Consider the following 18,217-nt stretch of genomic DNA (forward strand, 5'->3'; position numbering starts at 1 on the left):
CAGTCATTTTTACTTTATTTAATTCATAATGTTGTAACTCTGTTCAAATAAAACCCGATTTACTATAATACCATGAATTTTCCTAAAACTGTATATTTACTTTTAATATTATTATTTTATTAAAGTTACAAAACAAAAAGTTCAGAGTATTACAACCTTAAAAAACCAAAACCATCAAATTGACAACATACATTTCAGTCAGCCATTTTTCTCGAGTCTTTGAATATATATGCCTCTGTATACTCAACATCTTGCTAACAACAACATAACTTTCTGATAACAAAAGCTAGCGCTATTAATCAAATCGCATTCAAAATAAAAGTTTGTTTTCATAAATTTGTTTTAACTATGTATATTTATTATGTATATTTAAATGCGCACATGCATGCACATATTTGAGAAAATGTTTATTTAAATTTAGAGATGAAATTTAGATGTATATAATAAATTATATATAAATGGAAATATCTATATAAACAAATAGTTTTGCAATTTTTATTTACTTATGTGTGTGTATATAACATATACAGTTGAAGTCAGAATTATTAGCCCACTTAATTTTTTTTATTTCTTTTTTAAATATTTTCTAAATTATGTTTATCTGAGCAAGGGAATTTTCACAGTATGTCTGATAATATTTTTACTTCTGGAGAAAGTCTTATTTGTTTTATTTTGGCTGGAAAAAAGCAGTTTTTAATTTTTTAAACACCATTTTATGGTCAAATCTATTAGCCCCTTTACGATAATTATTTTTTGATAGTCTACAGAACAAACCATCGTTATACAATAACTTGCCTAATTACCCTAACCTGCCTAGTTAACCTAAGTTACCTAGTTAAGTCTTTAAATGTCACTTTAACCTGTATAGAAAATCCTTAAAATATCTAATAAAATATTATTTACTGTCATCAAGGCAAAGACAAAATAAATCAGTTATTAGAAATGAGTTATTAAAACTATTAGAAAGTTTAGAATTGTGTTGTAAATCAAATGCTAAACAAATCTGTTAAACAGAAATTGGGGGAAAAATAAACAGGGGGGCTAATAATTCTGACTTCAACTGAACAAAATAGACATATTTTGGATGTGATTAATCACAATTAATCTTTGCCCAGCACTAACAAAAACATAAGTTTACTTCAGACATGCCTTTCAAACTTTCAAAAACATTTTGACTGCAGTGAAAAAAATGCCCTGCTTAAAGCGACGCACACACCTTCTAGGGTGGACTAATAACTACTTCACAATTGTAGTGAATGTTACAAAAAGACAGCAAATTTGGGGTAATTGCTTCAAATAAAATGACGACAAACATTCAGGGTTTAATTATTTTTTTGTGAACAATTGTTTTTTATAATTTACATTTTTTGTTTAATATACAGAGCATAGAGCATATGACCATATCATAAAACAACCCCGAATCCCCACCCCCCACCCAGGTAGACTTGTTCTATAATGACAAAAATTAAAAGTTTGCTGTGTTATATATTTTAAAAAAAATGAAAGAAAGAATGAATAGCTGTACATTAGAAAGAAGAAACAAAAGGATTTGACAATATCAAAAGTTAAATTCCAGGACTTAACAGTTTTTGAGTGAGCTTCATGTATGCGCGCTGTTAAAAGTTCCATACAAATAATGTCCAGCAAAGACATTGACGTCTACTCATAATATGTGGAGGGATCCAGCGGCAGACCAACATTTTGTTAGCAGCTGTAAAGGCAGCTAAGATTAAGTTCTTTTGTTGCATTGAGAGTGACATGTTAGAAAAATCCTTTAGGAAAAAGCATTCTGGAGTCAGTTCTATATCTTTTCCTAACAAAAATGTAATGTCACGAGCCAGCTGAAACCAAAAGAAGTGAAATGCAGGACATTGCCAATAATATTGAAAATAAGTGCCAACTGTCCTCTGTGAGCATAAATTACAATCAGAGTTTAATTCTAATATCTCAGTAAAAGCTTTAAATGTAAATATGATGTTGCAAATTCTATTCTGTCTTATTTGCAGGGTTTTATATTAACACCCGCCAACCCACCAACCTGCCAATTGCTGGTAGATTTCAGCTCTGGCGGGTTAGACAGACCTGTCCACTAGCCGCTTTGGCTGGTTGGAAATCATTTTTAAATTGTAGTTTTCTTAAAAGCAGGGTTCAACAATAAGCATGGCCCAATATTCATGCAAATGTGATCTTCGAATCGAAAAGCAGCACGACTGTGTTTGCGCGAGCAAAAGAATGGTGAATACAAAATGAGAGCACGATCACTTAAGCTAACAGCTGATGTGATGCATGCGACTGTTGTAAAGCGTTTGCACACTCCCGTTTACTTGTGCAAAGCAACTGTGCCAAGAAAAAGCGCAACGGGTGTGATTGGTTACCTTTGAAATAGACTGGACAAAGAGTGATGATCGTGCACCCACAGTCTTGTTGAATACACATATTCTTTTGTAAGCAGCAGCGGTCACTGCTTTCATTTGAATTATTCTTAGAAGAGATTATTAACAGGCCTAACATTAACACGGTATGTTTCACCTGCTTTCTTTTGCTTACAGTTATTTTTGTTACTATGGTTTAATTATAATTTTTTACAATAACATTGCTTTAATGGTAGATTACTCCCCGTTTTTGTGTAGTTAACTGGTGATCTGGGACCTTTAGCCAGGACAGATCACTGTGCATATTTTAGATGCATGACAATAAATATTTTTCAAATGTAATGTTTTTTTTTTTTTGTTTTTTTAAGTTGTTTAATTAAAAAGCGCCCATATACAGCTATATTTTTCTTGTTTTGACACATTAAAAAATTGTGGCTAAGAAATACTTATTTGGAGTGGTCAGAGATTTGGTAAATCCTTAATTTGAGCTCTGAAAAGTCATGTGAAATAAAAACTGATTGCATTGTGACACAACCCATTTGCTCATGCACACCGAGCAAGCTAATACACAATACACACAAGAAGTTAAATGAATGAGAAGGCATGTGGACATAACACAACATCGAAATCAAGTAATTTACCATGTCAAAGTCAAATTTAAGCAAAATATATTTTCCAACAAGAAAAGTGTGGCTATTGAAAATGGCGAAAGGCTACTAATGTTGGAAATCTACTAGCCAAAATGGCTGGTGATCAAAAAAAAGATAATGGCATGCCCTGCTTATATGAATAGTCATAATGACTGCTATGGCCATTCTAGTAGGTATAGAATTCTGAGTGTTAAATGTCTTCTCATAAAATTGCATTTCATGTTGCCTGTCAACCCTGAAGCTGTTCAACACATCTTACATAAACTAACACATCTGATCGGAGCAGGTGCATCAGTATACTGGATCCTTAAGAGCAATTAGTTGACCTGTCATTCAAGAAACCCACCGACTAGTTCACTGCATGCCCCAGCAAGAGTGAGCATGTGCATTTATGATGTACTGTATGTAGTACATGCAGCTTCAGAGCCAGAGGCTTGAGGTGTATATGCTAAGCAGATGAGAGGAGGAGTGTGTAGGCAGTTGTGTTGTCGGAAATAAGGCCTGCATTCAGCCTGGAGCAGCTTGTTTCATTATGTAACAGTCTGTCTCCACAGGGAGAAACCATGAAGAGTCAATCACTGCCCGGCAACTACACACCACCCCCTTATGCGTCGCTCTATATGCACAAATAACTACAGGTTCTCGTTCCAGACAGCCTTGTTTTTCAGACTTCCTTCATTTATATTTCTTGAAGCTGAACTTCAGCTGATCAGAAGACATATTAGGGAAAACGTACATAAAAACTCAGTGGTCAGCGTGCCGCCTGAGTCACTGGCTGATTTATTGGCTGTAAGACAAGCAGATGTATTTCTTAAGGGCTTTTTAGATGAGATGCATTCTTGCATTCACAAATAGAGCAAAGAAAAGAGGTTCAAAAACACAACTGGAGCATAACAGAACAAGAGGATGCAGGGGGTCTCAAGACGAGTTTCAAAAAGTCAGACTATTTTTAAACTTGAAACAGCGTTTGAAATAAACCGTGAACGAGATGATCAAAATATAGCACAATATATAATGCAACAACAAAATACTGTATAATGCTCAGCATGGAAATTGAAAATCAAGTAAATTTAACATTTAAATAATAATAAAAAAAAATTCACAACATTTAAAATATACACACAATGTTATAATAGTTTGGGATTTTTCACTAGTTTTAGTTTTTATTTCTTTTTTTAGATGTACTAGTTTTTATTACTTTCTATATTTTGAAATTGCTTAGTTTTAGTTTGTAATTAAGGATATTTGTTAGGTGCAGAATTCAAAGTCGTCGGAATAAATATTGTATAATAAAAACTCAACCAAATAAACATTTTTTGGAAACATTTATTCAGAGGACACATGATCACTTTCATCTACCACTACCATCTAACCAACCTCAAATTCAAATACAACAGCCCACAAGGTGGCAGAAATATGTCTGCAAGGCTGTGTCTGAGATTAGATACACAGTAGTGATGGGAAGTTCCGATCTCTAATGCAAACCAGTTCTTTTGTCACAATCTTCCCATGTTTGGACTCAAAATACCAAAATTATGTAGTCAGCAATCATAATTTCAATCAATTAAAACATCACCATGATTAGAAAAGTTTCTTGGACATAAGTTTCATGATTCACTTATTTAAATTCAATTACGACTTTCTGTTATGAAATAAACAAGCTTTTCGGCAGATTCTCTCATGCCCTTGGTTTAGTGCGCTGCGGTTGTTCAAGTTTAGTTCAGTCATAGCAGGCTGTCATGTACTGTTTGTGTTCAGTTCACCATCTGCTGAATCACACTTCTGCAGTATTATCAGTTCAGCGCTTCTCAAATCTGATCTCAGTATACAATTCTAATAACTGGATAACTCTGTATTTATTGGTTTATTTAGAGTCGGGGGGTATTAGGCATGTTAAAAAGTAAGTAGTTTGTGGATAAGAGTGGTTACTGGAGACGTGAATTGATTCAAGTGATTCAGTTTAATTTGGTGAACTAGTTCAACCAGTTCACTTAGAACAGGGGTGTCCAAACTACGGCCCGCGGGCCATCTGCGGCCCGCGGGCCATCTGCGGCCCGCAATCAGTTTTGTGGCGGCCCGCGAGGCTTTTTTATAAATATCAATAGAATCTGGCCTGCTAAACAAAAATGAACGTAATTCAATAAATAACCACCGGGTGTCGCTATTACATGCATTCAATTAAGCAGCAGTTCTTGTTATGATCTATCTATCTATCTATCTATCTATCTATCTATCTATCTATCTATCTATCTATCTATCTATCTATCTATCTATCTATCTATCTATCTATCTATCTATCTATCTATCTGCCTATCTATCTATCTATCTATCTATCTATCTATCTATCTATCTATCTATCTATCTATCTATCTATCTATCTATCTATCTATCTATCTATCTATCTATCTATCTATCTATCTATCTATCTATCTATCTATAAACAGTTGAAGTCTGAATTATTAGCCCCTCTTTGATTTATTTCTTCTTTTTTAAATATTTCCCAAATTATGTTTAGCAAGGACATTTTCACAGTATGTCTGATAATATTTTTTTCTTCTGGAGAAAGACTTATTTATTTTATTTTGGCTAGAATAAAAGCAGTTTTTATTTTTTATGAACCATTTTAAGGTAAAAATTATTAGCCCCTTAAGTCTTCAGAACAAACCATCGTTATAAAATAACTTGCCTAATTACCTTAACTTGACTAGTTAACTTAATTAACCTAGTTAAGCCTTTAAATGTCACTTTAAGCTGTATAGAAGTGTCTTGAAAAATATCTAGTCAAATATTATATACTGTCATCATGACAAAGATAAAATAAATCAGTTATTAGAAATGAGTTATTAAACCTATTATGTTTAAAAATGTGTGGAAAAAAATCTTCTCTCCGTTACATAAATACATACATACATATATATGCGTGTCTGTGTGATGTATGTAAAATTTGGCCCGCGACAACGTTTTTTTTTTGCATCTGGCCCTCGGCCCAGAAAGTTTGGACACCCCTGACTTAGAAGATCCGGTTAAAAGAACAATTCGCTCGCGATCAGGTTCACTAATACGAAAAAAACTCAATTATTTAATTAATTAGGCCTCTGTATTTAATGTTGTCACCGTGCTGCTGTCATGTCGCCTAAGTGGAGGAGAATAATAATGGCAGAGCAGCACAATCTATTACTAGAGAAGACAGTAATAGTGCGGTGCAGTTTAGATGTGCAACATTTGCACAGTCAGTCTTCAGTTAGAGCCAGAAAATTCTGGAATACACTTCCTTTTGATTTAAGGGGTGTTACAAATTATTCAATATTTAAATACAAATTAAAGAAATTGCTAACCGCAAATCAAGTTTGTAATCGTGCCTTTTCTCTAGCTTTTTATAAAATTCATAATTTATGTTTTGTCTTTTTATTGTATGTAACTTCATTGACATTGCATGTGTAAAAAGTTTCTTGATTTTAGGTTGCCTTTTTAAAATCTGTCAGAGGGGCAATATATGCCAAATTAACAAAATAGCCCTTGTGGCTTATTTACAGTTTTATTGTTGATTAAAGCGGTTAAATTAAAAACATTTCAAATTATAAATTAGTAATATTGTATATTTTTATTTGTTTTGCTTATATTTCAAATAATTTTTTAAATTTACATTTTATAAATGTAACACTTTTACATGAGGCATTAAATATTTTAAAATAAATTCTCATTACAAAAAAATAGTATAAATATCATTTATTTTCATTTAATATTTTCTTTTAAAGCATAATTTTCTAATACTTTAATTATGTGTCATTAAAATACAAAAAGTTATATTCTTCTTTAGTAATGAAAAAATAGCACTAATCTAGACATGTATAGGATTTTTCCCCCATGTTATATACAGACACAGCAGCACTAGATAAAAAAAAGTCCCAATAAAAAGTCCATCTCTGTTGCGAACCCTTTTTGTTAAGGTTAAGCTTCATTTAGACACATTGTTGTAAGGATAAAAAGTCTCAGATGCCTCTAGCAAATTGACATTTGGCCGCAAAGAAAACCCACTGGAAACAAACGCAGTGTCGGCAGAGGCAAAAGTGAGCGCAGACCACCGAGAGAACAAAGATGCCTATATTGTGACATGAAACTAAGCCGTAGTGTTTGGCTGAGGGACAGTAAAGACTTGATTGCTTCCTCTGTGCAGTAACTGAATGCCAGCTGCGCTTTGTCTGCGTGTTTGTCATCACTATCGGTGGCGTCTCACACCCTGCACTGGGGGAAACTGCACAAAGATCATCGTGATTCAGACTTCAGGCCTTTTCATACAAATAAGCAGTGTTTAAATATTTGGAAATAGTGAAAGAGAAAGGTTGACAGCTGTAGACTTGATGTGATGTAAGATACAGAACTTTTGACACATGGTCAAAAGCAACACATGATTATCAATACATTTGTCTACTACTTTAGAACATTTAGGATTTTCAACAATCTTTTAAAAGCAAAAGAATTTCTGATTTTTACTACATTTGTCTCTGCTACAAAAAGCAAGAGAAAAAATGCCCACTAGGGTTTAGTTCATAATCACAGCTGACAAAAAGGTACAGTTCCTGAGACTTCATATTTCACGCGACGAGTATTGAAGGGATCAAAAAAAGACAGACATGTCTGAATATGTGCAGCACAGATATTCAACGACTCCCACCGCCCTCCCGAATGGCTCCATGTCTGGTTTCCTTCCACTTTCAGCTGAGACCCACTGCTGAGTCATAACCCGTTCCTGCTGTGCTGAAGTCAAGCCGAGGTAATGCTCACTGAGCTTAACACTTCTAAAACCCAGTCAACTGCCTCTTACTGCTTGCACTGGCAGATGCTTTATTAGAGCGCTTCTTTAATGTCTTGGAACCTCAAAAGCTCTACCAGAGTTTGTTTTTGACAAGTTGTTAGGTTAAAAGGATACTGTTAAGACACTAGTATAGTTCAAATGAAGTTCGTTTTCATTTTTCATTTGAGAGCAAAAGAAGTTTGAAAATGTTATACTGTTATTGAACCTTCAGTATAGGGCTGTGCGATAACACAATATTTGATCATGGACGATCAAATTTACTGCATGACCCACTTTTTCAGTAAAGATTTTGTATCTCCCTATATGTTTTAAATATTCCTAAACATACATGGTAAGAGTATTTTTTTATATGGAGACATTAGTTTGGTTGTATTGTACCTTTGTAATTTGCAAAAAGTCTTAAAAAACACCTACAAGAATCGCGATAAAAATCGTAAATCGTGATTTCCCCAATAAAAAATCCTGATATGATATTTTTTCCATATCGCCCACCCCCATTCAGTAGGCAGAATTAAAAATATGTTCTGTTGTTAGTGTCAGTAGCTATGTTTCCATCCAAACATGCTAATTAAATTTGTGTGAAAACCGGAATATCAGATAAATGATGTGCAAATAAAGCAGCGTTTCCATCCAAAGAGAACAAAATTGTCTCTTCCTGATTAACCAGCGCCACATATCAACAGCAAAAACGGAATTTACTGCGGTAAGACAAGCTGCGTAAATTTTTTTTAAAATTTATTAACAGACTTGCACCTCAGCAGACAAATGCTGACACACAAAGAATGTATGGTGGCATCTGAAGGTGTGAGACACAGAGCACAGACCCTCTTAAGGAGGTAATTAATAAAATAATAACACTAATACTTAAATGGTTAAGACATTTTAGAATGACCAAAACAACATTTCAGATGTTTTACGGTGTGGTCAGTCTGCTGGTTTACCTTTTTACACACATTTTCGTCATCACATGATCTCCTATAACAATCACATGACCTTTTTTAACGCATATACTAGAATTTGTTCTATAAGTTTTTCCATCGTAGTTTAAGCTCATCTTTTCTTATCACATAAAAAGTTTATCCTACTCAGTTATGCGCATGTTTATTATGCACTTTTTTTATTTATGCGCATCTTAGTGTTTCCATCAACCATTTTATATGCGTACAATACATCCAAAATGCACGTAAAAATAGGTAGATGGAAACATAGTGTTCACTAAACAACAACGATGAAGGCTGTAAGAGAAGAACAGTTTCATATAATGCAAACAGCCTTTTCCAGCCTGTCCAACGCTATCTCACAGTAATCTGTAACTTTTTGATTTAGTGGCTAATTCATATGAATTTGTAAAAATTAACCACAATTTGCTTATATTATTATTGTAAGACTGAACTCGTACAAAGTCATACGAATTAGCAACTAAACTGACAAAAGTAAAATAGTTATGTTTCCTCATGGGATCAGACTGGCCTGTTGCATGAGAAGCAGCATCGCGTTATGCCATATCGTTCTTTTTTTGCCATGGACAGACCTCAAATGGAATTTAGAACTTTAAAACACATGGTGTGATGTGGTGGCGCTTCTCGTCCAGTGTGTGACCACCTCAGAGTCTTTATAAATTTTCTGTAAGCAATCATACAAGCCCAGATACATCTTTGCCATCTTTGCTACTACTTCCTCCAGTGTACTCTTGTTGTCAACTTTTGTTTTGGATGGTGTTCTCCTGTTTGACCTCCATGGACATGAGATATAAATCAAAATCGCACAAAGTAAGCAAAGTGGCTACACCAACTGACTACGTAATCGTCATTGACCAATGGTTTCTCAGAGCCAAAACAAAGTCACCCAAAATTCGCTTTGGTGAGCTTTGTTTGTTGAACTGGCAAAACAAACTCAAAACCAACTCTGGTTTGGCCAGATATTTTCAAAATGAGGATATTTCAGTTTGTTGCTTAACTTTGTTTAATGAATACCAGGGCCTTTAAGGTTTTTACACTCCTATCCCTTTGCTGTTTGAGTATGAAAAAGATCTGCAAGTTTACAAACCACAAAGTCAAAATAAAGTTAATTGTTGTTTTCTTTCAGAAATTCACATCACAGTATCCAGAGGCCAACTTAAAATGTAATTTAAGTCAAGCCCAAGGGGACTAAGACTGGTTAAGTTGCATTAGTAGTGTCGCCATTTCCAAGAGATGCGGTTAAACTGATATACTAATGCACATGTGATTTACTCCAAGACTGTTAACTTCTGGCTTCAACCCAAAAAGGGCCATTAACAGCATAGTGTGATAAATGATCCATGTGGTATTTTGATAGAAACTTCAGACACCTGGGACATTTAAACAAACTTTAAAATCCTATTACAGTGAGATATTTTAACAAGCAAAAGACCCACCATATTTTTGTTTATATGTAAGAGTAAACAGACATAAAAAACATACAATTTGATGTTTGATATTTCCAACAGGTATTTTTAAATCATTATTTTGATATTAATGCATTACCAAGGGTGCACAAAATTTTTGGTCTGGTCCTCAAAGGAGTACTTGGAGGTGTTGCTCAGTCTCAATGCAGTTTATAGCATAGCCATCTTACATGTGGTCATATTTATGTATTCAGTAAAAAGAGAAAATATCCAGTGAGTGGCAGGTTTACAGGCACAAATGCTTGTTGGTGCCAGAGGTCAGAGGTGAATGGCTAGACTGGTTCGAGAAAGGCAACAGTAACTCAAATTGAGAATAGAATTTGGCATCAACAGCATGAAAGCATGGATCCATCCTGCCTTGTGTCAATGGTTCAGGCTGTTGCTGGTGATGTAATGGTGTGGGGGATATTTTCTTGGCACACTTTGAGCCCATTTTTACCAATTGAGCATTGTGCCAATGCCAAAGGCTACCTGAGAATTGTTGCTGCCCATGTCCATACCTTTATGACCACAGTGTACCCATCTTCTGATGGCTACTTCCAGCAGGATAACGCACCATGTCATAAAGCGCGAATCATCTCAGACTAGTTTCTCGAACATGACAATGAGTTCACTGTACTCAAATGGCCCCCAAAGTCACCCGTTCATAATCCAATAGAGCACCTTTTGGATATGGTGGAACAGGAGATTCACATCCTGGATGTGCAGCCAACAAATCTGCAGCAACTGATGATATGTCGATATGGAGCAAAATCTCTCAGGAATATTTTCAGTACCTTATTGAATCTATGCCATGAAGGATTAAGGTTGTTCTAAGGGCAGAAGGGGGTCAAACCCGGTACTAGTAAGGTGTACTTAATAAAGTGGCTAGTGAGTGTATTTACAGTATTGTGCAATCAGCTGATTTAATGCAGTTCTCGAGCTAGTGGCTGGTATGTGAATGAGAGAAACAGTGATTGCCACTATCTAAAGTAATATGGGAACATTGACATTGCAAACATGCAACAATTCCTTGTTTATTCAATTCCCACTTTATATCGTATTCTTCCTCCAACTCACATTGAGCATGGCAAAGTTGCACGAGCCTAAAGCATGTACTATGTTCTTTGATTCACAGCCAAATTAATTAAATACGAGGAAATGTAAACTAAATTTGAAGACTACCGGCACAGCTACTTGCAAAACAAATAACAAGTGCATTATTTTACACAGCTAACAACACATTTTAACACCTTTGTAATATTATTTTACTAATGATGAATGGGGAAAATCCTCATATTTCATTAACTTGGGTAACAATATTCCCAAAAAGCCAACAATGCTAGTATGAACAAAAAGTGATTCTATTGCATTGTATCTGGTGTGCATTTTTTATTTTAAACCCGAATGTGCACCTGCAGACCAGTCATGTGCTGCATTTTATCATTATCATAAACCTTAATTCATAGTGCAAATATTTTATGTCTATGGCATGGGCACTATAGCTAAACAAATTAAAGACTGCACCCTCTAGCATCAGTTGCCAGTAAAGATCTTGAGGCACTGGAAGTGAGGCTTACTCGTAATTCCTACTAGATGACTTCAACAACAATAAATCTCATTCCTACCAAGGTCACGGCACCAATTTACTCTTATTTTAGATTTTATTTAGTATTTGATCTACTGTTTGGAAGTGCATGCGTAACAAAAGTTAAAGGCGTGCCAGACTGACACCAAAGAACAAGTTCTGAGGAAAGCTAGACTGTGGTGTTGCCACAAAGAGCCTTGTCAAGACAAAAAATTCACACTAGAACACACTGGACAGTATACAGTTGACAGCCAACTCTGTGCTTTTGCTTTGACAAGCTCCATCACAGACTCGAAATACAGAATTGACCATAAAACAACCAACAACATCTAACTAGAGGCAATAGCGTGAAACACAAGGAAAAAACAAAAGCTGACAGTTGCTCAAAACCCACTTGGGACAACCATTGGCTGGGTGTCTCCCAGGCTAAAGACGTTCTTCTTGCTAAAATACATTTCAATAACAAATAAAAAACAAGTAACAAATAGCCACACCAAACTTTTCTTGTTGCATTAAAGTCCATCTTGGATTTTTTTTTTTTTATCTTGACACAGTGCTTTCTGGGAACACATTCCCAAGAAGGAGATGAGAGGATTCCTTCTGTTTCGAACCAAAGAAGTCATCTGCATATGCATATCTATCTTCTGGAACTTTTTCATGAAGGAAACTTCAATCCCTTAAAAGATTCTTTTTCTTTACTCACCCAAATATGCGCAGGGGTTTTGTGGTGCAGTCTCTAGAGGAAACGTCTGTCCCATGCTCCAGCCCCGTAAGGGCCTCTGTTTACAGCTCCTGCCCAGGTGCAACCCAGTGGACAGCAACAGCAGCTCAGGTTCCCCAAAGTCCTCTGCTTTTCCTTTTAGCTTCCAAAAACTATTTTCCTGTCACCTAACGTCGATCTCATGCTTTCTTCCACCTTGCAACCCAATGTTCCCAAGCTCCTTTCTCTCTCTCTCTCTTCTTTGAGTGGATCTCATGCCAACTGCCCTTCTTTTCTTCCAGCGTACTCCACCTCTCCTCCTTCCCACTCTCTCCACCCCCTCTATCACATGGGACCCTCCCTCCACACGACTTTCTCTCCCTCCTCTTCATAAACGAGCTCGCAAAGCAGATCAGGGCACAAGCCGACGGATGCCTATCATTCCTTAAAACAGAGGTCAAAGTGCATAGTGAATGTGTGTGTGTGCGCTTGCGTATGAGTTCTAATGAACAACAACCAAAAAAAAGGCAGGGGATTAAAGAGAAGTTCTGCCAGTGAAGGGAGAGATGGTATCAGCTGGGCGGACATTTGACTGTTGTGGATATGGGAACAAAAACAAGAGAAACTGATCATCAAAAAACATCTAAACAAATCACGTTAGCCAACATCTCAACTGGAATGCGAGATGTTCCTGACATTACAAAGAACATCTTGCATAACAACCTTCAAATGGAATATGTTCTTTGAAGCCTGCAAAGATGCCAGATAACAGATGTAAAAATATAGCTGATGGTCGAAACACATGGAAAAAGTTAACCTAACCTTGACCAGACCTACATAAATTCCACCATTTCAATCTCAAAAGATTCTTGTACACTTCTGTTTAAATTAATAATGAGGTGTTATCCAACTGGAGATATTTAATATTGACAACCTCAGTCACTTAAAAGAAAAAAAAAACCACTTTATTTTGATGGTCCGTTTGTTGAATTTAAGTTACATTGCATCTACATACCGGCTAATTCTCATTAGATTATAAGTAGACTGTTAAGTTGGGGTTAGGGTTAAGATTAGTGTAAGTTGATATGTACTTGCGAAGTTTCTTAGAGTGCACTCACACTATGCTATCTGAACTGTCCCAGGCACGTTTCCCGATTCGTTTGGTGTTCTTAATCGGACTCAGGCACTGTTGAGTTGGCTGGCCCTGGCCCGGTTGGAAGAGGTGTGCCAAAGCGCGGTTCACTTGGGCTTTGGCGTGGTATGCTTGTAGTGTGTGTGCAAAGTGCACCTGAGCTCGAAACTGAAGACGCAACCTCTCTTTAAGGGGACTGTTTCATGTGTGTTTATTAATCATTCTTAATTTTCAATGAACGCAAACTTTTGTAGTTTATTAAAGACGCAAACCCCTCGCTGCACATCAGCTGCACTTTCAGCAAACCTCCTAATACCTGCAGCATGAGGACTTCATGGTATTTTAAGAGCCTCAAAAGTAGTGGATCTGTTTGGATCTGTTCAGTGACTGCCTGTCACTGCATCCCAAACAACAACAAAAAAACACAAAAAAATATAACTAAAGCAATATACACTGTGCTGAGTGAAAGCTAAACAGAACTGAACAGTCGCAAGGCCAAGGGAGAGACAGGATGGGGGACAATCGCTCTTTGGTACGGCTCAAAGCAATTGTACCTAATGTGAGTGCGCCCATATAGTCAGTCTGTTAAAGGAGAACTCAACAGATATTGAGCAGACAGTCTACTAATACTCAAATCGACCATCAAAATAAAGTTTTTACAAAAAAATTAACAAAATGGTAACAGCCCATTAGAGGGGACAATTATTTGTGAATAATTTGGAATAAATATGAATTAAATCTTATCACAGACCCTTACATGAAGCAGAGTTTAAAACATTTATTCTTTTGTTTTCCACAGAGAACAAAGCCAGACGGGTTTGGAACAACATGAAGGATGAAAACTTTTATTTTCCTTTTAAGATGCATAAGAAACAAAGACGTTACCCAAAGAAAACCCATTCCTTTAAGTTAAACACTCAGTCTATCCAAAAACACTCAGTGATCAGCAGATCTGGACTCCTGCCCTCTGCACGAAGCAGAGAGTTATACACTTTAGCAAATCTTCATCCACAGGAATTTCAAGAATGCAATTTTATCCGGCAGAGTACATTAGCAGAGAACGGGAATGTGGAAGTGTGTAGCTTGTGTAACTTAACTGCAGCAGATTGCACTATAATCCCATTTCCTACAGTCTGACACAACTTCTCATTCCACGGCAGTTCTGTCCCCAACCCCAAAACTGCACTGACGCATGTATAAAAGCTTCCTTTAAATTAGATGAGAAGCATCAGCCATGCTTCAGATCCATCCTGTGATCAACAACGCTCCAGATCTCTGCTCAACATCAATGCCTATGTATGATCAATGAGCCCAATCTAGCCTTCAAACACAGCAGACGATGCAAAAAGATAATGTGATTCACCTTTTTTTTTATTTACTGGAATAATGTTTTAATTAACTGATTTTTTTCTTGCATTTCCATATGTTCAAGACTTTAAGCATGCATTACTGAACCTTCATAAATGGAATAACAGCAATAAAATCCTGCATGTACAGTTCGGTGAAACTAATTAAAGTTTGCTTAATGCTCTCATTACAAAACTGATTATTTTAAACGTATTAGAAAAACACATTCAACACATTTAAGAAAACCCTCATTAGCATCCTTGCTGTCAAAACATTCACTAGAACCATAGTATTTTTTTCATATGCCAGCTTTGTTTAATAATTCATAAACTATAGGAAGACAATTGTTTAAAAAAAACTCCACTTCAACTGAATAAAAACAACAGCACACTAGCCAGTTTTGCATTTATAGTACATAAAGCATAGTTCCTGAAAAATAATAATAATAATATTAATTTTTAATATAAGTCTAATGACGATAACAATAAAGATAAGGTTTAGCGGCTGACAATTATACGCAAGACAACACACTGTGCATCCCCGAAATAATCCGTAACTTCAATCATTCATTTACGTTTCAGGTTAGTCCATTTATTAATCATGGGTCACCACAGCGGAATGAACCGCCAACTTATCCAGCATATGTTTTACGCAGCGGATGTCTTTTCAGCCACAACCCAGCACTGGGATACACACTTGCATTCAAACACACACATACAGCCAATTTAGCTTATTCAATTTATCTATACCGCATGTCTTTGGACTGGGGGGAAAACCGGAGAAAACCCATGCGAACACAGGTAAGAACATGCAAACTCCACACAGAAATGCCAGCTGACCCAACCGGGGCTAAAACCAGCTATAGCTTCTTGCTGTGGAGGCAACAGCGCTACCCACTGCACTTCCAAAATATATTGGGTCAATAACTTTATTGTTAGGGCAAAAACGTAAAGTAAAACGTAAAGTAAATAAAAAATAAAAATATATGTAATGTTACAAATATTTAAATATTTTATACATCAAAACACTACATATCAGGATTTCCTCAGAAATCAATAGAAGCGTTTTCAGCATTAATCAGAGCAATGACGATTATACAAAACTGCTGTTTTCAATTGCAATGAAAATTTTACCGCAAATATTAATCAATTAATATGCAGCCCTGGTGAGTATGAGAGACTTTCAAAAAATAAAATAAAAAAAACTAAAAATCTAAAATGTTTGATCGATACAACCTAAAGTGACGACTATCTGATGCAACCCGAAGTTTATACAGTAGATGGGAACATGAAGCAGAATAGAGCATTAGAATAGAACTGGCTTATGCTGTAATAATATTAGGCTCCTTAAGCTGAACACGTCCTTCAAATGTTTGAGGAGAACCAAGAACAAACAATTCTTTCTTTTTGTGGTGCAGCAACTCTGAAATCCCCAAACCATGTAACAATACTGCTAAATTGGGGGCAAAGCAGCAAAAGGGGAAAACCGAAATTATATAACTTAGACAAAATAGAAACAAAAGCAATAAAGATGGCAATGGCGAAAACCCAAGTGAAAATAGCTTTGTGCTACATGGTTCCAACATGTTACATAAAATTTCTACATCCAAGTTGAACAGAAAACAATCAGAAAAGGAACTCTGACCTACTCCTCTCTCAACTTAAAGCATTCCAAAATCTTGGATATCTTTGCAAGCGTTCCAAGTTCAGCATCACAGTAAGAACACATGTATTGAAAAATGACTCACAGAATTGAACTGAAGCCCTGCTTTTCTCTGTCCCAGTAACAGCACCTACACTGGGCATCTTTCCAAAGAGACAGAACAGAATCAGCTCATTGGTTCTGCCCAGACCCAAAACCCGACATGACCTGGAAAACAGCCTTCAGATCTGTTCAAGGAACCACCTTCATATCCTTTCTTAGAGGGCGACACAGAGCTTTTAACCAGCATTCTATTGGCGAACAGGAAGCCTTACACAATTACTTCTGAAAGAATCCCATTTATGGTTGTTCCTCAATAAACTGTGCACACAGACAATAACAAATTATGTTGTAACAAATCACAGTTGGATAAAAAGCAAAGTTTAATAATCATCTGTATTGTCATGAAAGTGATTTAATTTTAAACCATTCATATGTAAAATGACGTAAAATGACTTCCATGTTGCATGTAATTTTAATTCTTCTAGGGCTTGAATGGGCAAATACACTAAACATATGATAAATTATGACAACATATTCATCTTGGCAACTCAAACAGTCAGTTATGTGCTAATTTAATGGGAACGGTTAAAAAGAAGATGCATGTGTAGCAGCATATTAGGTCCATGCATTCATATTGGTCTGTGCATTCATTCATGGGTCTGTGCAACTCATACTGTGACGGCAATAAAAAATGAACACAAAAAAAAATAACAAAAAAAAACAACAACAATCTTTAACTGCTTTTGTTTTCATTTTTAATAGTATATGATAACAAACGATATTAGAAGATTATAACAAACACATTCAAGTTTAGGAATGTGCACTGACTGATTTAAATGTTTTTAAACAGAAGCTTTTAGTAGACTATTCTAAAAGTAAATAAAAAAAAACTTTATACACCTAAAATATACTTAATCGATTACATACTGTTAAATCCCTCAATAAATTCAGCTAAAAACTGGTCACAAATACCCTAGACTTTGGTCTTGTATTATTATTTTATTTTAAGTGGCTGTTAAAAACAGTGTAACAGGAACAGTATGCATGAAACATCAGCCAATGTATATAGCTTATTTAATCAAAACATCTGGGCCTGACCGAATTCTTCAACTATAAGTAAAGTTAGCTAACATTACACCCACAAGTCAAAAACAATAGGCATCCCTAACCTTCAAACAACACGCTTGGAAGAAACTGAAGTCACCAGCATGCAGAAATATCAATAATTAAGCCAATAAAATTTTGGAAAGCACCTGGACATCACGTGTTATCACCAAAGTGGGTCTTCATTTGGAGAAATACCATTTAAGTCAGAATTATTAGCCCCCCATTAAATTTTTTTTTTTTCATTTTTAAATATTTCACAAATTATGTTTAACAGACCAATGAAATTTTTCAAAGTATGTTTGATAATATTTTTTCTTCTGGAGAAAGTCTTATTTGTTTGTTTTTTTTCCGGCTAGAATAAATGCAGTTTTTGTAATTTTTTACAAAACATTTTAAAGGT

At 35.6% G+C, this 18,217-nt stretch overlaps 1 protein-coding gene across 9 annotated transcripts in view; it reads right to left on the reverse strand.

Annotated features, from left to right (window-relative positions):
- The window catches only part of phactr4b (phosphatase and actin regulator 4b), an 88,013-nt gene that overhangs the window by 48,978 nt on the left and 20,818 nt on the right, over window positions 1–18,217 (reverse strand). For 2 of the 9 annotated variants that reach the window (XM_005158335.5, XM_005158332.5), the window contains exon 1: window positions 12,531–12,811. In XM_005158335.5, the coding sequence (XP_005158392.1) occupies window positions 12,531–12,585 (55 nt within the window). In that variant the 5' untranslated portion in view covers window positions 12,586–12,811. 9 annotated transcript variants of the gene reach the window in all.

This window comes from Danio rerio, chromosome 16, assembly GCF_049306965.1.
Source record: "Danio rerio strain Tuebingen ecotype United States chromosome 16, GRCz12tu, whole genome shotgun sequence".
In the NCBI taxonomy this organism is placed as follows: Eukaryota; Metazoa; Chordata; class Actinopteri; order Cypriniformes; family Danionidae; genus Danio; species Danio rerio.